The sequence below is a fragment of the Perna viridis genome, chromosome 15 (assembly GCF_037379345.1).
Source record: "Perna viridis isolate PV_CMFRI_1.1 ecotype Kerala chromosome 15, ASM3737934v1, whole genome shotgun sequence".
NCBI classification, from domain to species: Eukaryota; Metazoa; Mollusca; class Bivalvia; order Mytilida; family Mytilidae; genus Perna; species Perna viridis.
Window position 1 is genome coordinate 8,709,603 of NC_142459.1, and position 20,390 is coordinate 8,729,992.

At 33.0% G+C, this 20,390-nt stretch overlaps 1 protein-coding gene across 2 annotated transcripts in view; it reads left to right on the forward strand.

The window, feature by feature from the left end:
* The first annotated feature begins 527 nt into the window (after nucleotides 1–527).
* LOC148596825 (uncharacterized) overlaps nucleotides 528–20,390 on the forward strand; it is a 30,498-nt gene continuing 10,635 nt past the window's right edge. Inside the window, exons 1-7 of one of the 2 annotated variants that reach the window (XM_088564301.1) lie at nucleotides 550–596; nucleotides 14,754–14,981; nucleotides 16,023–16,272; nucleotides 16,504–16,664; nucleotides 18,159–18,362; nucleotides 18,969–19,150; nucleotides 19,973–20,147. In XM_088564301.1, coding sequence (XP_088420427.1) covers nucleotides 16,064–16,272; nucleotides 16,504–16,664; nucleotides 18,159–18,362; nucleotides 18,969–19,150; nucleotides 19,973–20,147 — 931 coding nt within the window. In that variant the 5' untranslated portion in view covers nucleotides 550–596; nucleotides 14,754–14,981; nucleotides 16,023–16,063. Of the gene's footprint in view, nucleotides 597–14,753; nucleotides 14,982–16,022; nucleotides 16,273–16,503; nucleotides 16,665–18,158; nucleotides 18,363–18,968; nucleotides 19,151–19,972; nucleotides 20,148–20,390 lie in introns of both variants that reach the window. The other variant, XM_088564300.1, reaches the window with a different exon arrangement.

Sequence of the window (20,390 nt, forward strand, 5' to 3'; positions counted from 1 at the left end):
TACTGTAGTTCGATATCCTAAAAAAAGGTACTTTGTACTTTGGGGTGCATTTACTGGTCCAATATATTTATTTGGAAGAACAAGGCCCAACAAATAGATAATAATTTGAAAATCGTATCGTTTACGAATACGTTTTTTTCGGACAGTTAATAAGTCCAACAAATTTTATTTTGTAAGAATGTGCTTTAAAGACTATATTTTTGTAAAAAAAAAAAAAAAAAAAAAAAACACGGTGAGCAGTACCGTTTTTAATTTAGAACCTGTAAGATACAATGTTTTCGTTTCAAAATTTATAACCATGAAAATAAAAATATTTGTAAATGTTGCACCGATTCACACATCAAACACAATCTAAACAGTCCGTAAACTAATCGCATGGAGAATAACTCTGCATTAATTAAACAATATGAAAATTTCAGATAATATTTATCTGCTTTATCAAAGATCAGTGTGATTGGCTACTAATATGTCATACCTTTGAAGCTTTTGATTGGATACAAGATTTAGTATCTATATATACAAGAACAGCACAAATACGAAATTATTAATGTTGGTTTATTTGTACACACATTTGTACACACAGTAGTTTTGTTCAGGTAAGAGTTTAATAGGGTATAAATATAACGGATATTTAAAAGGCTTCCTATATTCACATGACTGTTTTATTCATATCCGAAAGAATACTATCATTTTATAGGTTTCATCTTTATATAACTGCATTTTGATTATTTTTGCTAGATTTCTCATGAAAATCTTGCATGCTTTTTCCGATGAGATTTCAGATATGTACTACGGTTTTTGAGGCAACGGTGTTTGATGACTACCCTTAAAACATATTTTTTTAAATCTGTAATTAAATTTCAAATTCCGTGCGACATTCGGTCAAAACCCAAATTAATGTTTATTATGAACTGTTATGAATATCAGGTTAACTTATTAGAAAAAAAATGCTCTGTTCAACCACTGGCATCCGTCATACTGTAAATTGGTTAATCAGGTAAGCGTCAAATTCGGTTGGTCACCAATACGGTAAGACGTGAAATCTAACTAAATATATCTTCCGTCATCTATGAGAGAAACTTCATTGGTCAAATAAATTGTGATGACGGATGTCCGTGCACATGTACAGCAGTAATGGATTACATGAAACTCTGGTATGTATACTACTTAGGATTAAGATGTTCGTGTATTTCGACTTAGAAAACGAAAGTTTAATATTGTAAAGTAAATATCATCACATTTGTCATGAAATTTGGCTTTAAAACATCATGTACCACTTGTGTATCGGATAATGTTAAGGTATGAAGCAGAATAACGTGTATCAGTTGTCCCTTACTTCAATTAGGTAGATCAAATAAAAGCAATTCCTGAAACTAGGTTGATTGTACAATTGAATCCATAACAATAGTTTTTAAAGTGATGCAAATCACAAAGTGAGGTCAACAGGAACGTGTGTGTATTTTAAAAATACATTGGTCCCAATGATAGTCATCAGTCAAACAGGTACTCACAAAAGGATGTTCCACAGTAAAAAAATTAAACAAGTACTATACTTTGAAGAAAGATAGACGACGCAGTATTTTTTTTCATTTTACTTATAATTTTCTACATTTCATTCAGAACATAACACATGGCACGCAATTTCGATTTTCGATAGAGTTTTTTCGAACGCCACTAAGTTATAAATATTTGGCCAATCGGGAAACAGAATTACGATCAGGTGACTTGTTTCAATTGAGAAGCGTATTTAAGGTCAGAGGGTTAAAAAAGAAACTATATCGATTGCGTCGGAAAAAAATCCGGGAAAAAATGACACTAATCGGATCATTAAATGAATATTTATTATACTCGACGTTACATTTTCGAATTGAACCTCTATTTTTATATTGTTTGGGACGTACCGCTAGAGACGTCTCTCTTATTTAATCTGAAGATAGTTCGCATATATGCATGAGGTGTAACAGTTAGTACCTACGAGTCACTAATTTGCTTTAATCGTGCGTAACAAATCCTTACGGGAAAACCCACCATGTTTGTTTCTACGGGACGATTTGTTAACAAATGAAGTTCGTAAATTCCCGTAGAACTCCGGTGACAATCGTATAATTTCCCGCCAAATTGGATGTAAACAAGAAGCTGATTTGTCGGTCGTTTCTTACATTATTCTGTACATTTTTTAAGTCGTAAAACAGGTTAATTTACACTGATTTACTACACTGTATATAATTTATGATTCAAGACGATTTTAAACTAGATTTATTAATAAAATAAGACAGCCAATATTGCTGGGTTCAGAGATTTTTTCAACTCTCAGTAAGTTAACTAAGTCAATGCAACAGATTTGTTTTGTCGGAAATTAATACGTGAATCATACTGATCGAGTAATTACTCCTCGATGATAAAGCATGAGAGGTTATAGTTTAGAGAATGAAGTCTGTATATGAAACATGGCATTTCTTGCAAAAGCTCCGACGATAAAAACAAAAATATAAAATTATATTTACATGTGACAGGGACTATATAATACTAATAGTAATATGAAGTCCCTTCAAGTGAATACTTCATAACAGTCCTCATCAGGACATCTGTATTTATGGAGACACATGTACTCGGAGGGATGCCTTTCCATTTTTATCTTGTGGAGACGCTCCAAAAATTATTTAAAATTTTAATGAAATGAATGTCAACAGCCAAATGGTAATTCCCAGTAATTCATCTTGGATTGGACTATATAGAAGTACAAAATATACACCATATCAGTGCACAGGTGTACAACTCTCTTTAAGTTATTTGATGTGTATTTGATTTGAGGCACACCACAATTTAGTGCAACAATCATGTCAATATTTTCTTGTTATTGGTGTATTTTTTCAGATGCTTTTAAGCATTTTAGGGTAAATACGACTTGTTGTGTTGTAAGTAACCTGACATTGCACTTGTATGTAATTACTTCTGTCAGAGTAGTGAATTCTAAATTGAGGTATATTAATTTTTCTATTGATAATGCTTACATGTATAATTTTGCAACTCCATTAAACACAGAATAGACAAATGTTTGACCCCACATTTTCTACAAGTACATGTTATAGTAAAATATTAAAATATGGCCACACTATTCTGTCAACTTTAGTCCACAAATGAACATTAATTCAATTAAACTTGTCTTCGACAAAGTAATACATGTTCTTTTAGTGTCGTTGTGACTGTCCTTGATTCATTTTCGTTGTGGGTATGTAGATGGGAAATTTGTATTATACATTTCACAATTTTAAGTTATCTAATTATCAAATATTATCTAATTATCAAATATAAGTGTTCAAAAGACAGAAACAATTGCTGAAAGATCAGATTTTTTTCTTTGGAGGAGGCGGTAGGGATATTTTTGATGTTATTGTTCCATATATTCTGGTATCAAAATCATTGGTTGACACGTCTCGGTGGTTAAGAACGGAAAAGCACCGAAGACATACATTCCTTGGAAGGGCATGTTTTGTGTTGCATTTGTTATGCACCCCCTACCCCCAATCAAACATATCACAATGTGTTTGTCCTTCCGAATGGACTTTGGTGGCTCCGCGTTGCCACTGTTGTTGCACAAAACCTCATTAGCTGGATCAATGAAATCAGAGATTTCGTCTAGGTCATTGTACTTTTCTAAGTCATCGCTCTCCCCCTCATCCGAAACACAGTTTGGAATAGTCATCAGTGTCATAAGTGTCAGAATCGTCCGTCACGCGTGGCACGTCCTCATCTGTGAGTCCGTCCATTTGCCAGAGCTTTTCCTCATACTCCCTTATCACGTGGACTTGGCGAAATGGAGGGTGTCTTTGAAACACTCTGTAAAGTGCTCCTTATTCATCTCATCATGATAATTTTGATTATTGGTCTTATGATTCAAAGTTCAGACCACATCCATTGATGAGGCCTTGACCTTTGTAACCAACATTTCAGCTATTGAAAGTTTCTTTGTATCTATCAAAATTTTCAAGTTGTTGGCTGAAAACTCTAAAAAAATCCCAAAAAACCCACTATTTTCCACCCTCAAAGGCAATAAATCTTAGAAAGAGTCGTCTGACAACTTAGATCCCTTCAAGACTTTTGCAGACCTTATATCAAGGGTCATTTCAGCAATTGCAAGAATTTGGCTAAACCTAATGGTTTTGGAGATATATGCGAAAAACTACTGTCTGACTCCTATGTTCTATTTTAGTAACGGCAGCCATCTTTTTAGACAGATCATAAATCCCACATCAGTTCTATGTAGCATACATTCATACCAAGTTTGTTCCAATTGGTCAGGTAGTGTGAGAGGAGAAGAGTCTTGAAAAATTTTAACGACGATGACGGACGATGGACGCCAAATGATGGCAATAGCTCACTTGGACTTCGACCAGGTGACCTAAAAAGTAGACATATTTTATTGTCCTATTATTTTTGTTTATGTTAAAAAAAAAAGCCATAACCTATACCTTCCCAAAATAAAAGGCAGAATAGCCCCCTCCCCCTATAAAAATGAAATGGTTTAAAATGGTTTTCCCTTGGTGTAGCACCTCGTGGTACAATTTCTGGTTCATTCACTTTATTCAGATAATCATAATGACATAAGGAACATGTTTGTTTCACTAGCCCTTTATTCCATATATAGGTCAATTCACCAACCCTAAATGATAACAAATAATAATAATAATAATAATAATAATAATAATAATAATAAATCCTAGTCTTCCTTTGGACGTATGACTAGGAAGTACATTTTTTACCATTTGGTTTATAAATGGGGGTTAGGATCAAATTTGAAATGAAAAAGCAGTATTCAAATTAGATTAGCAAGAAATAGAAAGGAAGTATCTACAGTTTTATTGTCTAATATTTCTTGTATACATGTATATATTTATATTTTTTAAAGCAAGACCTATGATTTTCTCAAGATAAAGACAAGATAGAAAATTTGATCTCAGCACCCCCACCCCCACCCCATAAACTGAATGGTTGCTCTCTAACTCTGTGGTCATACATGTATCAAACTGCACCATGTGAAACTTCTATGTCTTTCACGGATTTATATAGCTTTATTTGATGAAAATATGGAATGATTGTTTCTGGGATCAACACATAGAATAAACTTTGAAATGTTCATGATAGACCCGCAGTTTTTAGTATATGTTATAATAAAGAGATTTATGGTGAATTTTGACTCTTAGTGAGAAATTCAAACAAGTTTTTAATGTTGCAAGAAAAATAATAACTGTCTTATGTAATAGTTACATCTGAGGATATTTTTGTGCATTGTTACTAAAATAATATAAACTTCAATTTATATTGTAAAAAACTACTCCTAGGAACATGGTCTTCCATAGTTACCCAAAAGATTACATAGCAACCATTAATTATCATAGCAACGAACCATTATTGTGATATATTTTCGCATGTTCTAAAATGAATAAACCTTTATTGATTTAAGATCACTATCTAAAGTTATAATTCTATTATTCAAAACTAAACCAGGCAACATTGGTTTCCATGGTGACCAGAAAAAAAATCTCAATAGCAACCATGAGTATACGATGTGGTTGATTCAGAAAAAGGGTGTCTGTTGGTTGGTCTGGGGTGTGGGGGCTAGTGATTTTCACTTTTTTAATTAACCTTTAACCTTTGCAATTTTCTAGTATAAAGGGTCTGACATTTATTAATTATAATTAAAACTGAAGCAAGGTAAATTTCTATTAATATCAATAATTTATTGAAAATTTTATCAAACAAAAAAGTGACACATAATGAGTGGCTATAATGCATCATTACAGGATTGTGTACAGTTATAATAAATATATGATAATTCATATTCCAAACAAAAATCACTTTTTGTTTCAGGAAGTTCTTGGCTCAATTTGTTACAGTTCTTATAATTTGAGGGCATGCTTATCAAATACTCTTTGAAAACCTATGCTTGCTCTTAATTTCGTGTCAATCAAAAGTAAGAAGACAGTCTGATGAGTGGCCGAAACTAAAAGTACAGTTTTTTTCAATCACAGCATAACTTTTTGAGTTATTGGTAAACTTACACTTACTTCATGGGTTATGGGGTGATCATTTGATATTGAGGGGGGTCGGAAATATGTTTTGCCCTTCACTGAATTCATCGCTCTCTAGACTAGGACCCATTCTCGTGAAATCACGGGGTCACATGACGAGACTTACCCTACAACGGTTTCTGAGATCACGTTATGGTTAGAATATTTACTTTTGAAATTTTGCAGGTCATTTACAACTATATTGTGGAACGATTATTTAATACCATTTCGGTGTATTAAGTATTTAAAACTGAGGTTAGAAATTTATTTATTTCCAGTATAGGAGGGCGATAGACCAGAATGTTTATTTTCAACTATGTCAGTGTCAGAATATTTATATCCAAAATATGCCCCCCCCCCAAACTCAGAATAAAATAGAAGTTGTACTTTATATATTTATTGACAAAGGTCTGTCTATCAAAATATTACAAATTCTGTATGTACTTGTACTATCAATATTTTTTTAAAAGGGGTAGGGAGGTTGCATATTTATTTGATATTAATGCATGTGATTCTAAATATCATCAAATATACTGATAATGCTCCTAGTTTTGTTTCATTGTTTTTGAATTATTCTTGATTTGGACATACTACATGTATATTGCTTGTCACTCAGTTACCCAAATATCGTCAATATTGTATTTTTTTTTGAATTTTTCTACCTCGAAATGTCTCCTCCTTTTTACCAAATGTACACACTGCTATCTTGTTCGCAACAACCAACAAAATCGAGTTCGTCTGTTTGACCAACTTCTCGGCATTGTACGTTATTTGTGTAGAATAAATCCGAGATATCCGAACCAACGCCGAAATGCAATCTGGGTTCTTCGGTTTTTGGGAAAAAAAACGACTAAACGTAAACAACATCTCCTAGCAACCCGATCATTGTAAACATGACATGCTTTTGACAATATAAATATTGGGACCAAGAATTAAGATCTCACCGGAATTTAACGATTCAAAGTTTAGTGAGAAACCGTTTGGCTTAACGAATGAGCAAGTCATTTAGTACAATTTAAACGAGGGTAGGTGTCAATAAAGTCGTATTCTCTGTGTCACCCGACCACTTTTGGACAAAAAAATAGTGATAAAAAATATGTTTCATTTTTTCGCCAAATGAATAACTAAAATAAAAAGCCATGCATCGACCATTGATTTTTTACGGTTTACATCATTTTCGGTCCGTTAAATTTGTAATTCCGCCTTCTTTAAATTCCTGACGAGGATTCTCATTGTAAACTTGTTTCTGCCATGGCGGTCTTTATCGCCTAGCAACATCTTATTTGCATAATTTCTTTGGAAAAAAAAACGTAGACCAATCAGATCGACTTCCGCCAAGATCGGAAAATTTGGCGCCATTTCGATCATAAAGTGTCCGTTCAATGTCTGCATTGTGTAAGTTGTCTTACGATGCCCTTATATTTTTGTTCTATAATTTTGCCATAAAAATATATCTACATCAAATAAAAAATATAAACAAATATTCAAATATGAACCCTGCAGCCAAATAAGATAAACATTTTCTATTCTGATTTACAGCAAACATACTAATCAATTATAAATTATTTAACAAACTCATACTTACAGTAATTTCAATGTTTCATCTTCCAAATCTTCCCTACATGAAGTATAGGTTTGTATTATAAAATAGTATCTTATTTCACATTTTAGGGGGAAGATAACATCCAGAATAAACTGCTTATTTTTTTTCAAACAATTTACTTTTATGTGCATTCAATAATTGTTTTTTTATTTATTTTGCATTTATTGTAAGGGTGATTTGCATAATCCACAAACTTTCATATAGGATGGACAGATACAAATGTAATTAAAACTTAGCTTTGGTTACCACCCCCTTCTTTAATGATGAAATTGGAGTTTGAAAATCTACAGAAAATACTAACACACAAACAGTAAAATGTTTGTATTGAATATTCAGGACGAATATATATATCTTATCTTATATATATCTTATATTGCAATTTAAAATAACTTTAGTTATGTGTATTTTATGAACAAGAAAAGAGAGATAACTGATGACATGAATAATTGTAAAAATGACAAATTTATGTAAATTGCAATGAAATAACACTTAAACTCAATCATACTTAACTATAAAACTAAATTTCATCGCTTCAGAAAAAGTGCCAATAGGTGTCGTTCACTACTTCATTTTTCATTTGCTAAGAAGCATGATAAATGCGGCAACCACTTTTACCACAAAATCATAATTTTAAAATATTTAAAAATTGACAACCGTTTACAATTATAAGTAATACTTATAAACTATAAATAAAATATAATAGAAACATCTAACTTACCTTGTCTAGTGCGTATAAGAAATAAATAACAATTTTAGTATCCACGTGAAACACGACCCCGTGGAATCAGCAGATTTAGTCGATATTTACCGTTGGGTTATCTGCCCCTTTACTACCTCCTTCAATTCGGAAGGCGGTCACCTGAAGTAGCTACCTGTCTGTTAATCATAATTTTCATGCTTCCAGTTTTTAGTGGAGTCCGAGTTGCTCATTTACTTTTTTTACTTTGTATGTATGATTTCAGTTACTTTATGTTCTATGTTGTGTATGTCTGTTTTCCATGTCTGGTCTTTGTCCCTGGATTACATTCTTTTGATTACCGCTATAACCTTCGTTCCCTTGATTACTCTTTCATCTAATTCAGAATAATGTGAATTAACCAAATGAAGACCCATGGGATCCTTAGTAGAACTGAACTGATTTAAAAAAAGCATATCAAATAATCATTTATGTCTAAGTATTGATATATCAGGAAAAGATCAAAACTTTTTTCAACATTGATATAATTAGTTCATAAGTAATTGTATATATACATGTATGTAAGTAAGTAAGTGTGTGAATACTGATACATGTGGTATTTATGTATACATGACAGATAATACTAATTAAGTACAAGTGATATCACATTAAAACTTTTATCACAGAGTTTGAATTAATTTTCACTTAATCACAACTTTTGAAATCCAAGCAATATCGCAGATATTTTTATACATTGTATGTATATTGAGTTAAAGGAGACATGACACAAAAATATCGTTTTTAAACGTTTATATTTAAAAAAAACTATAGTTTGTATAGTATAACGAGTATAACAAACGTTTTCTCATCAGGTTAGTGCTAAATAAAGTTAAAATGAATTATTTGTGTTATCACGACTACCAAATAAATATGCATAAATGAAAACCGGATGTAACACCCACTTACCATATATGGAAGTGCTACGTCATTGGTTCTCAATCTCCGTTTGGGTACATTGAAAATGCATATACGTGCCCAAAAAAATGATAAATCTTCAAAAATAGCTTGTATATATAATGTAGAGCGGTCCAATGATCTGTGTATGAATGCACTAATCGTGTTTAGAAAGTAAGAAGACTAAAGTTCTTCTCGTTTTCTGTCTGCTTATCATTTTCATTAGGCATACATCCCCGCGTGGCGAAAACACAACTACTTTGCACACTATTTTTAGGACTTGATGAACAGGATGGTGCACATAAATAGTGACACTCTGTGTATCGTTCTTTCTATGCCGCTGGGTTATCTCAATTAATAAGCCTGGTAGATTTAATTAAGACCAGAAAACCTCGTGATACAGGTGAATGATTTCGATAATGGAAATATAATTGCATTTCTTTTGTCTTTTTGAATTTTGAAATAAAACATTTTTCATGGAGAATTTGACCTAATACACAGTTTATAATAGCAGGCGACCCTAGGTGAGTTTGAGGGAGCTTTTCTGATACGAACGATATTTTTATAGGTTAGTTAAAATCTTTAATTTTAGCAAAAAAGATTTTAAACACGAGGTAGCTTCAGCACAAAACCTTTTTGGGGTTCTCAAATAAATCAATGGTTACTGTTCTTATAACTATATATTTTAGACATTTTTCTTTGCTTGTAGCGATCAGATATACTCGGCCATTTCCGCTATACTAAAACTAACCACGGATGCAGTAAGGAGAATTTCTTCTTGAAAAAACAATTGCTGGAATAATTGTAGTCATACGCGAATCAAAGTAGTTCCATTCACCAGGTTGCGCTAACAACTTTAGTTGGAAAGAACTAGAAATAAAGAACAAGAACTCTTCCTAGAATTTTGGTCCGAAGCAAGGATCAAAGAAAAAAAGCAATGATAAAAATTCAACCAGTTTAACTATTATTTTAGAATTGAATCGGTCAAATTCCGGACAGATCCATCCGCCTAGTGCTTCCGATGTTTTTCTTTTGTGTAACTAGACAGGCTGACCTGTTTTTGTTATATCGAAAAACATAATTGACACATATCTATGCCAATGACTGAATTAGACAAAATACGTTATATCAGGAAATCAGTTATTCTATATAACATTTACATTAGTCACTTATTTTAAACCTTAAGGGGGCAGCAGGCACACAAAAAGACCTGACGACTTAATAATGTTTCTGTCGTCTTACTGAAATTTCAAATACTTGGACTCGACCTTGAATAAATATGAATGTCGATAATTCAGAATGAAATGGTTATGCCCAAACAGTTTCGGGATCGGCAATAGTGAGGAAAATAATGTTCGGTCAATAGTCCTTTGGCACGCAACTCATTAGAATAGTGAAACTATTCACATACAATGTGTAACGATGTATAAAATTGATTATATTCACACTTGGATCATATGTCATGTAATGGGTCCTTGCTATTGTTATAAGTCATTCGCTTCTCTTCACCAATGAATCATTCGTTATCTTATAGTTCTTTTACATGTAAGACATTATATACTTATTTATTGGGTATGAAGGAAATAGCAAGTTTATTGTTCCCCAAGACTGTCACTATAAGTATTTTATTTTACCGAAAACATTAGACTTGTAGTACATTTACTCCATATCCCTCCATTGTTCATAATTGAATGATCATCTCAAAATGATAACCCAGAAAAACGTTTTTTTTTCAATTTTTTCAATTTGAATGTCAATGATATTTTCCCCTCATCACCTCAAATTGTTCAAAACCCAGAAAACCATGCATCTTTTGGCAATATTTTAATCTGAATGTTGTCTCATTGACCTTTTCACCAATAATTAATAGGAGTTTGAATTTGCAGAAAGTAGCCTTCAACATCAATTACATGGTGTATGTAAGATAAAGAACACCAACAATGTACACATTTGAACATAGTCTCGCAAACAATCAATTTCATCTGTGTTAAAGTGCAACACTTGTCGAAGAGGGCGCCAGTATGCAGTATTGAAGTTTTGCGACTTATTGTTTATGCCCCGTTTCTAATTATGTACATATTGTTATTGTACTGTTTCTTCTTCTTCTTCTTCTTCTTCTTCTTATTATTATTATTATTTTTATTTCTATTATTCTTATTATTTTTCTTCCAATGATTTTTTGCAATATCTCGGAAACCTAGGTGGCTAGAAACTTGAAATTTGGTATGGTGGTAGAACTCAATGTGCCTAATAAAGATAACGAAAAGACAAGTGAATCGATATGTTGCGAGTTGCCATTGCAACGAAAAAATCTGAAAATTGCATGGAATCCAACATGTAAATTTTGTAAATTTTTCAACACTGTAAACTTCTATTCCCCATACTCAGTTAAAATCCCGACTTAAAAACATTATACATCGTTGTTTTTCAAAAAAAAGACGGTACACCTAGATACAAATATATAGTTCTTGGTAGAGATTTCTCATACTTTGTAAGAAATAATTCCAAATCATCTTCCAAATATACAGAGGAAGATGTTTACAAAATGCTGGAATTTTTAATTGACAACATATTTGTCCAGTGTGGTGGACGTGTTTTTCAACAAACGGTCGGCATTCCAATGGGAACAAATTGTGCTCCTTTACTAGCTGCCCTATTCCTTCACTCTTATGAGGCTGACTTTATAGCTGATCTGATCAGAAAGAAAGAATATCGTTTGGATAGATCCTTCAATCTCAGTTTCCGCTATATAGATGACGTATTATCCTTAAAAAATCCTAATTTCGGGGATTTGATACATCGCATCTACCCAAAAGAACTTGAGATAAAGGATACTACAGACACTGTGAAGTCAGCCTCATATCTTGACCTACACTTTGAAATCGATGGTAAAGGAAAACTATTGACCAAACTTTACGACAAACGTGATGACATTCATAAATGTCAACTTTCCTTTCATCTGTGGCAACATCCCTTCGGCTCCTGCGTATGGAGTGTTCATATCACAACTCATACGTTATGCCAGAGCTTGCCGAAACTACGCAGACTTTTTGTATCGCGCTAGAACTCTAACAAATAGGCTTATGGAACAGGGTTATGTTGGTACAAGATTGAGGTCATCACTACAGAAGTTTTATGGCCGTTATCATGAACTCGTGGATCGTTATGGTGTATCCATAAGCACCATGAAAACTGATTTGTCCAACGGGTCATAGATTTCCTTCCGTCGTTTGTCTACCCTGGACTTGACTTTTTATGAGCAACTCGGCGGGTGTTTTTAGAAAAGCAGAGGACGCTTACCCTACCGGTGCACCTGGTCCATGCTCCCAGATTTTTGTGGAGTCCGAGTTGCTCATTTACTTTTGTGACTTTGTAAGTATGATTTTAGTTACTTTATGTTCTTTGTTGTGTATGTCTATTTTCCATGTCTGGTCTTTGTCCCTGGATTACATACTTTTGATTACCGCTATAACCTTGGTTCGCTTGATTACTCTTCCACTGTTTTTACACGGCCATATGTTTTTTATTCTTTGAACAAATTTAATTAAACTTTATCATTTTCAAAACGGCTGCCTTAGGTCACAATCTGGGACATTGCATTATCTCAACAACATGAAAAGCTATAAATTTGATAATAGGTGTGTGAAAGAAGTTGAATAGGCATAACAATACAATATTAAAATTGGGAACTTAAACGGTTGCCGGAGGCGATATTCGATATTGCTCGCAATGGCAATTCTAGTTTACATTGTTATTGCTGGATTACCACTTGTAGTATAAAATGTCATTAGAACACGTACATGTACATTTTTTTTTATATTGATGGTCCGATTTTGTAATGGTCCATTTTCGTTTTGGTCCGAATCATCTTGTCACCACTGAAATAAGTGTTGATGAAAATTGTTGAAAAAAATTAAGATAAAAAATGTAAAGGTATGACAATTATGAAACTTGAAAGGTCGTAGATCTTAAATGAAGTTGATGGTACTATTAGAGCTTGGATTGGTTATTATTTGAACCCATGAAAGTTGTGACATGTGAAATATTATATTGATTATTGTGAAAAAGTGTCTCTTAGTAAATGACTTGGTACAAAGAAACATTTATATTATGTAACTTATACCAAGCACCTATGATAATGTTGTGTTAATGTTAAATTTGAATGATAATTGTATTAAATGTAATTAAGAATGGTGATATACAACAAATGAGTTTTTATAGGGTTTATACCCCGGTTAAAAGTTTGGTGTTACATGTACATTCAGAACTATGCAAAAAGTCAGGAAATATCTATACAAAAAACTCTCCTCATAAATGTCATTACTTTCTTAACAAATATTAAATATGTAAACAGGGAAGTAAAATTACTGTTAGAAATGGTCGCAATTGTGAACAGTAGGGTGACAATAATGAATATTTTTTTATAGCAATCTTATCTCCAATCTTCACGACTTTATGTGGACGATTATTTTTTCAGTGGAAGTTTGAAAAAAAAATATCATGTATTAATTGCTTTGTTAAATTTGGAAGCTCCTGCCCTGGTTTGAAAAATTCTGTTGTTTCTGTTTCAAGATGGGTTGCATGAAGCAAATATTAGATGGAGTCTGTTAGAGCACACACTGATCCAAAATTATAGAATCTCTACACAACATGCCATTTAGCAGGAGTTTTTTTTTACAATAATTCAGAAACCTGCACACATGTATGTGGATTGGCCATAACAGAAGCAACTTTTTATTTATTTTACATGTGGCACTAATTTGTCTTATTTTGTGTTAAAATACTGAAGTATGGGTTATGGTAACATTCAGAAGTATTCAAAACACAAGCAAATTTTAAGGGATTAAATCAGCCTGACAATTTTCCACTTTTCTGGTTTCAAAGAAAAAAGGGTCTTGTACAAAATCTTTCTTTTCAAGTTTTTAGTTGTGTTAGAAAACACTCAAACGTTCGAGGACGACCAATTTTATGCTGATGGGGAGAGAGTGGCTAGTTGGCAGATTCTTGAAATAAAAATAATGGCCAGTACCTTCTAGAAAAAAATTAAATATTTAATATTCTGACCTCAAACGATGTATATTTTTAATCGACGATCTACGGTCGTATTATTGAGGTCGCCAATCTTGGCAAAACGCCCTGAGTGCGGGATTATTGAATTCATTTGCGTCAGGTCAGTTATTTTGGAGAAATATAAAAAATTGATGTCGTCGGTTGTAGATGACCCAGAGTATAGAAAATATTTTTATTCAAATTTAAAAGTATCATATTTATGTGACGCCAAGTTATTTTAACTTTAATATTTGCATTTTGTCATTAAAATTTCAATGCATTTCATCCTCTTTTTTTCTGCTTCATACAATATATTCATGAAAATTTCTGTCCGTAGTTCAACTTGATGTTCAAGAACATAACCCGCCATGTATAAAATATAGTTCTAATTGTATTTTCTTAGATAAGAAATGGAATCGTGTTTGGAATATCTGAAAAAAAATTATCAAGGGAACCAAGGTTATAGCGGTAATCGAAAGAATACAATCCAGGAACAAAAACCAGACATGGAAAACAGACATACACAACAAAGAACATAAAGGAACTTAAATCATACATACAAAGTAACAAAAGCAAAGAGCAACTCGGACTCCATTAAAAACAGGGAACATGGACCAGTTGCACCGGAAAGGTAAGCGTCCTCTGCATTTTTAGAAATACCCACAGTGTTGCTCATAGAAGTCAAGTCTGGGGTAGACAAAACTATGCCTGTCAGTTGCTTCAGTATGATGTGCCTATGTTACAACACAATTTATGTGTTAAATATTCCCACTATCCGTGGAGAACTATTACATTTCCGGACTTCGAACAATACTCTGAATTAAACTTAAAAGGATATTATAGCTTGCGCTTCTGCTCGCTAAGTTAAAAGTGAAAATTCCAGAATGCCAAACCTCCTGATGATCGCATCTATAGACAATGCACATGCCTCCACCATATTAGTTTTATGTCGGTGTGGTCATGTTCTTTAAGCAATGTGTGCGAAAAAAACAATGATGAACATGACCACGTGGTAAACCGTTACACGCATGTTGGATATTATCGGAAAAGAAAGGAAAGAAAAGGAACTTTTTTTCATTGTAAATACGAAATTCACATGTCATAAAATGTTAGAATAATAAGACTTGTTTGCCCAGTGAAAATTTGTGCATGTCTATATAACAATACTAGTACATCGAAAACCATCAAATGTAAGTTGAACAGGTTTAGCTCCTGGTTAAACCCACCGGCCTGTAGGAAGTATGGAATTGCGGTTCTTACCAACTTTCCGGTTTTTTGTCTAAATATTGCCATAGAGTATATTAACTTTTTCATATCCCTTCTGTCTTTTACCTTGACCTTTATATAAGCTGTAGGAAATTAAAAAAAAACCTTAAAAAAGCTCTTAACATAGGTGGATCCAGATGGAAATGGGTGCCTAGGGTCCGCTCCTTGTGCTCGAAAATTTGGTTGATTATATGTCTAAAAAAACAGGACATCAATAGAGCGAATCCCTTTTTTCGGAATAACTTGACACGTCACTATTTCATAATAGAAAATGTGTTACATTTGCTTCTAAATAAAACTGATTGCACCTTAGTTTTTGAAAACGTCTACTTATGAGCAAATCAATAATTGATCAACATGCGTGCATTCTTGATGAAATTAAAATTTTTAACAATGGTTATTTTAGGGATTTTACCGAACATATGTGAAGAAATGTAAAACATTCCCATGGATAATGATGATGCTATTGCAATAGTTGGAATTGGTGGGAAATTTCCAGGGGCAGATAACATCGAAGAATTCTGGAAAATCTTGGTAAATGGAGAAAATCATATAACGGAAATTCCTCCTGAGAGGTGGAATGCTGAAGCATTTTACGACAGCGATCCAGATGCTGTAGGAAAGACATATGTGCGGAAAGCTGGATTACTCAAGAGGTTTGTTGATTATCTGCATATAATGTGGTGTATTTAAAAAAGACTGAAAAGAATTAGAAAAGGTACATTTAAAAAACAGTGATCATCCAAAACTATCATAGATTGAAAATGAGGGCAACACAAATTTGATCTGTATAGAAAACATACTTGGACATATTTCTAGTTAATGTTTTGGAAACCAATGATATTTGCTCAAAGCTATACTAAATAAAGTTTTATTTTAATTTGTAGACATGATGAATTTGATAACAAGTTGTTTGGAATCAGTGATATTGAAGCTGCGAGAATGGATCCGCAACAGCGATACGTACTGGAATGTGTACATATGGCTTTGGAAGATGGTGGTATAACTTCATCAGTCATAACGGGGTCCAATACCGGTGTCTTTATAGGTAGGCTTTTTTTTGTGGCTACCAGAAACACAATCGTTCACCTTAGGTATGGATCTACATAAGCAAACCAAAAACAAATATCTCCCATGAAGCTAATTAGCTTATTAACTTCAAAATTCAACCAACAAAATCCTTAAAATTTTCAAAACTTTCAAAGTTCTGTCTATTATATCTTTCGGTCATTAAAGTTGTTGGAATTTCTAAATTACTAATTTTATCCCATTAAATATGACCGCCATATCATAGAACACAAGGCTTAAAGTACTCATTTCAAGTTTATATCTAAACTATAGGAGAAAGAGAATGAGAAGACGGTCTTTCTATTTTTCTACGTTGGCTTGAAAAGCTGTGCAAAATGCTTTACTAGGTCGCAGTTTCATGACGTCTCTGCATCAGAGTTATTGTCCCAGAAAATCAGATATCACATTTATTATTTTTTGTTTAGTCTTATAGCTTTAAAACCGTAACAGAGTGATAAAACTTCCAGTTGATGGAATGGTACGCTCCCGAAGGGAGAGTTTATGGTTGTATTATCAACTTGGCTCTGTATACTTATGGCAAGAAAAAGCATCAATATCCGGTTTGCACCTTCATTTTCAGGAGCTGAAAAACAGCATAATGGCAGCTTCATTTGCGTATACTTGTATGTATGCGATTGAGAGCCAAACCAGCCTTGGAAAATATTCGTTATTTTCGACAATTTAATACAAATCATAGTTTTTTTTCCAAAATAGGGTTGGTCATAATAGTCTGCAGTATGGCACCCAGATGTTTACTGAAATTACGTAATCAAAATTACACATAATGTTCGGGTCATAAAAATTGCAAAACGAAAATGAAACAAAATGAAACGAAAATAATCGATAAAAGAAAGAATCGAAACGAAACAATTCATGAAAATGAATCAAATCGTAATAAAAGACATAATTAACAGAATGAAGCCAAACCAAATTCAATAAAAGAAATCTTTTTAAGACGTTGCGCAAATGATAAGGAACATATTTTTTCCAGTTCCGGACAATTCGACTGCAGATATTTCGGACCATGACAACCAACAATTCCTTGTGAATGCTGGACATTAAGGCTAATAGACATATCAGACCATGACAATTAGCTTTAGGAAATATATCATTACAAAATTTACCATATTTGAAGGTTATTGGTATAATATATCAAATCAGAGCTGACAAAAATTATCAAAGTTGTTTTTAAAAATTGTTTCTTCGGGAGCGTTAAAATGTTTCCCCTTCATCATATTATTTATGATAAGATTGTTAGGATATAACTCTGTTAATGAAAACAATATTATGAGATTGTGAAAAAAGATATCATTTGTAACCCCTCAAAAACATGTTAATCATATTCCTCACTTTAATTCTTTGTAATGCTATATATACATATGACTATTAAGTGCATTAAATACGATTGGCTTTAAAGTTCTAATCTCTAATACGGGTATTCTACCGTATATTATTGACGTTGTATTATTTAAAGGTGTAATGAATGATGATTACAAAGGAATGTCAGGTGATGACTTAGCAACTATGACAAACTACAGCCTGACAGGAACTTCCCAGAGTATTATATCAGCACGGGTGTCATATGTTTACAACCTTCTGGGTCCAAGTATGGTGATTGATACAGCTTGTTCTTCTTCTCTTGTGGCAATAGATGCTGGAGTACAAAATCTGAAATCAGGTGAGCTAAATCCACTATAATATTTTATCAATATCTAAACAAGGGGTAGAGTAATCAAGGAAACCAAGATTCTAGCGACAATCAAAAGAATGTAATCTAGGGACAAAGATCAGACATGGAAAACAAACATACACAACAAAGAATATAAAATAAACAAAATAATACATACAAAGTAACAAAAGTAAACGAGCAACTCGGATTCCACTAAACACTTGGAACACGGACTAGGTACACCGGTAGGGTAAACGTCCTTTGCTCCTTAAGGAACACCCGTCGAATTCCTCATAAAAGTCAAGTAAGTCTGGGGTGGACGAGGAAAGGAAAACTAAGACACGTTGAGAAAATCAGTTTTCATGGTGTAGATAGCTACACCGCAACGATCCACGAGTTCATGATGACGACCATAATACTTCTGTAGTGGTGACTTCAATCTTGTAGCATCATAATCCTGTTCCAAAAGTTTAATTATATAGGAATTAAAAATGATTCTGAGGCAAAGTCGGATACACATACTTGAACAAGATAGAACAGGACATTGTTGGTTAGATCGAATTTTTTTTCGAGTAACAAAGCAGAAAGTTGTGATCATCGACCTCTATAATTTAGGTCGATGCTCAATGGTAATTTGTGGAGGAGTAAACAGTATAGTTTCACCTGACCTGTTTGTTCCATTGAGTCGTGCCAGGATGATTTCACCAACAGGCCAGTGTCAAGCATTTTCAGCAAATGCAGATGGATATTGTAGAGGAGAGGGTTGTGGTATTGTGATTCTAAAAAGGCTAGGTGAGGTAGGTTTGTGTTTTGAGATATATCAATGAAAGAACATTAAGTGAGCTCATCAATGAGAAGGGGGAAATTAAACTAGCCAATCAATTAAGTGAGTGATTGAGAAAACACTGACAAAATTTTGGTGAATTCATACTCAAGCCTTGCATTTTGCCCCGTCCCTAAGTTGTATACACATACAGGATGTATTTGTCGACAATACCCTAGCATTGTATATATACTATTCAAGTACTATGTCGTTTTTTTTAATCATTCTACGAGAACATCGCACATTGGGTTGTAATTTCATTATCCCGAAATTTAAATAATTAGTTTACTACTATAATATTTCCTAAAATAACAGGTAAACTGTCCATATGATATAGATTGCCGACCCAGACCAATACAGAAAAAAGTTAGGGAGCATTCTTCAACAACTCTTCCTTGTGATCATGATGCATATGAGTTCGACACACCCATTTATTCGTAAACAATAGAATTATCACCTGTAATAATCTTTACTTCAATCTGTGTCCATTTATGAAATCATATCTAAAGATACCTTTAGTTTAGCATCTTAATATCATTTCCTCATTTCATGTGTTTGTTTTGTTAATTAGTAAAAATATTATTACTTAATGATTTCGGTATTGGGCTGGGCTTTTTTTTGTCTTCGATCAGCTTTAATTACATTTGATTGCAGTTCAGGCTTATACAGAAATCATCACATAATTATATCATAATATCATAATATTATATTTTCCAGGAACAATTAGATAACAAAAGTTGTTACATTTAGTGTAATTTATAGGTTACTAAATATCATTTCAATTACTTTTGATAAGGCAAAACTTGACATGAACAAGATTTGGTCTACAATAGTAACAGACTGTAACCAAGATGGTCACACGGCTACACCCATTACAGCCCCATCATCTTCACAACAGGAAGAACTACTAAAACGTATATATTCAGAAAACAGGGTTGACCCGGGTGATATTCATGTAATTGAAGCTCACGGTAAGAAAAAGTTTTATGTGAATTATCGATATTATTCACATTGTGAATCTATTTTACGAATGATGTTACATTTTGTGATGTATTTTGTGTCAAATTCGCAATCACAGCTTCTAATCATTAGTTTGAATTCAAATTTGTAAAGTACAATGCTACACTATACTATATCATTTTTACAAGATTGATTGACTTGTTTGTTCATAGCATGTTTATTTACTGCCGGGTATCAACATCCGGGTCTCTAAA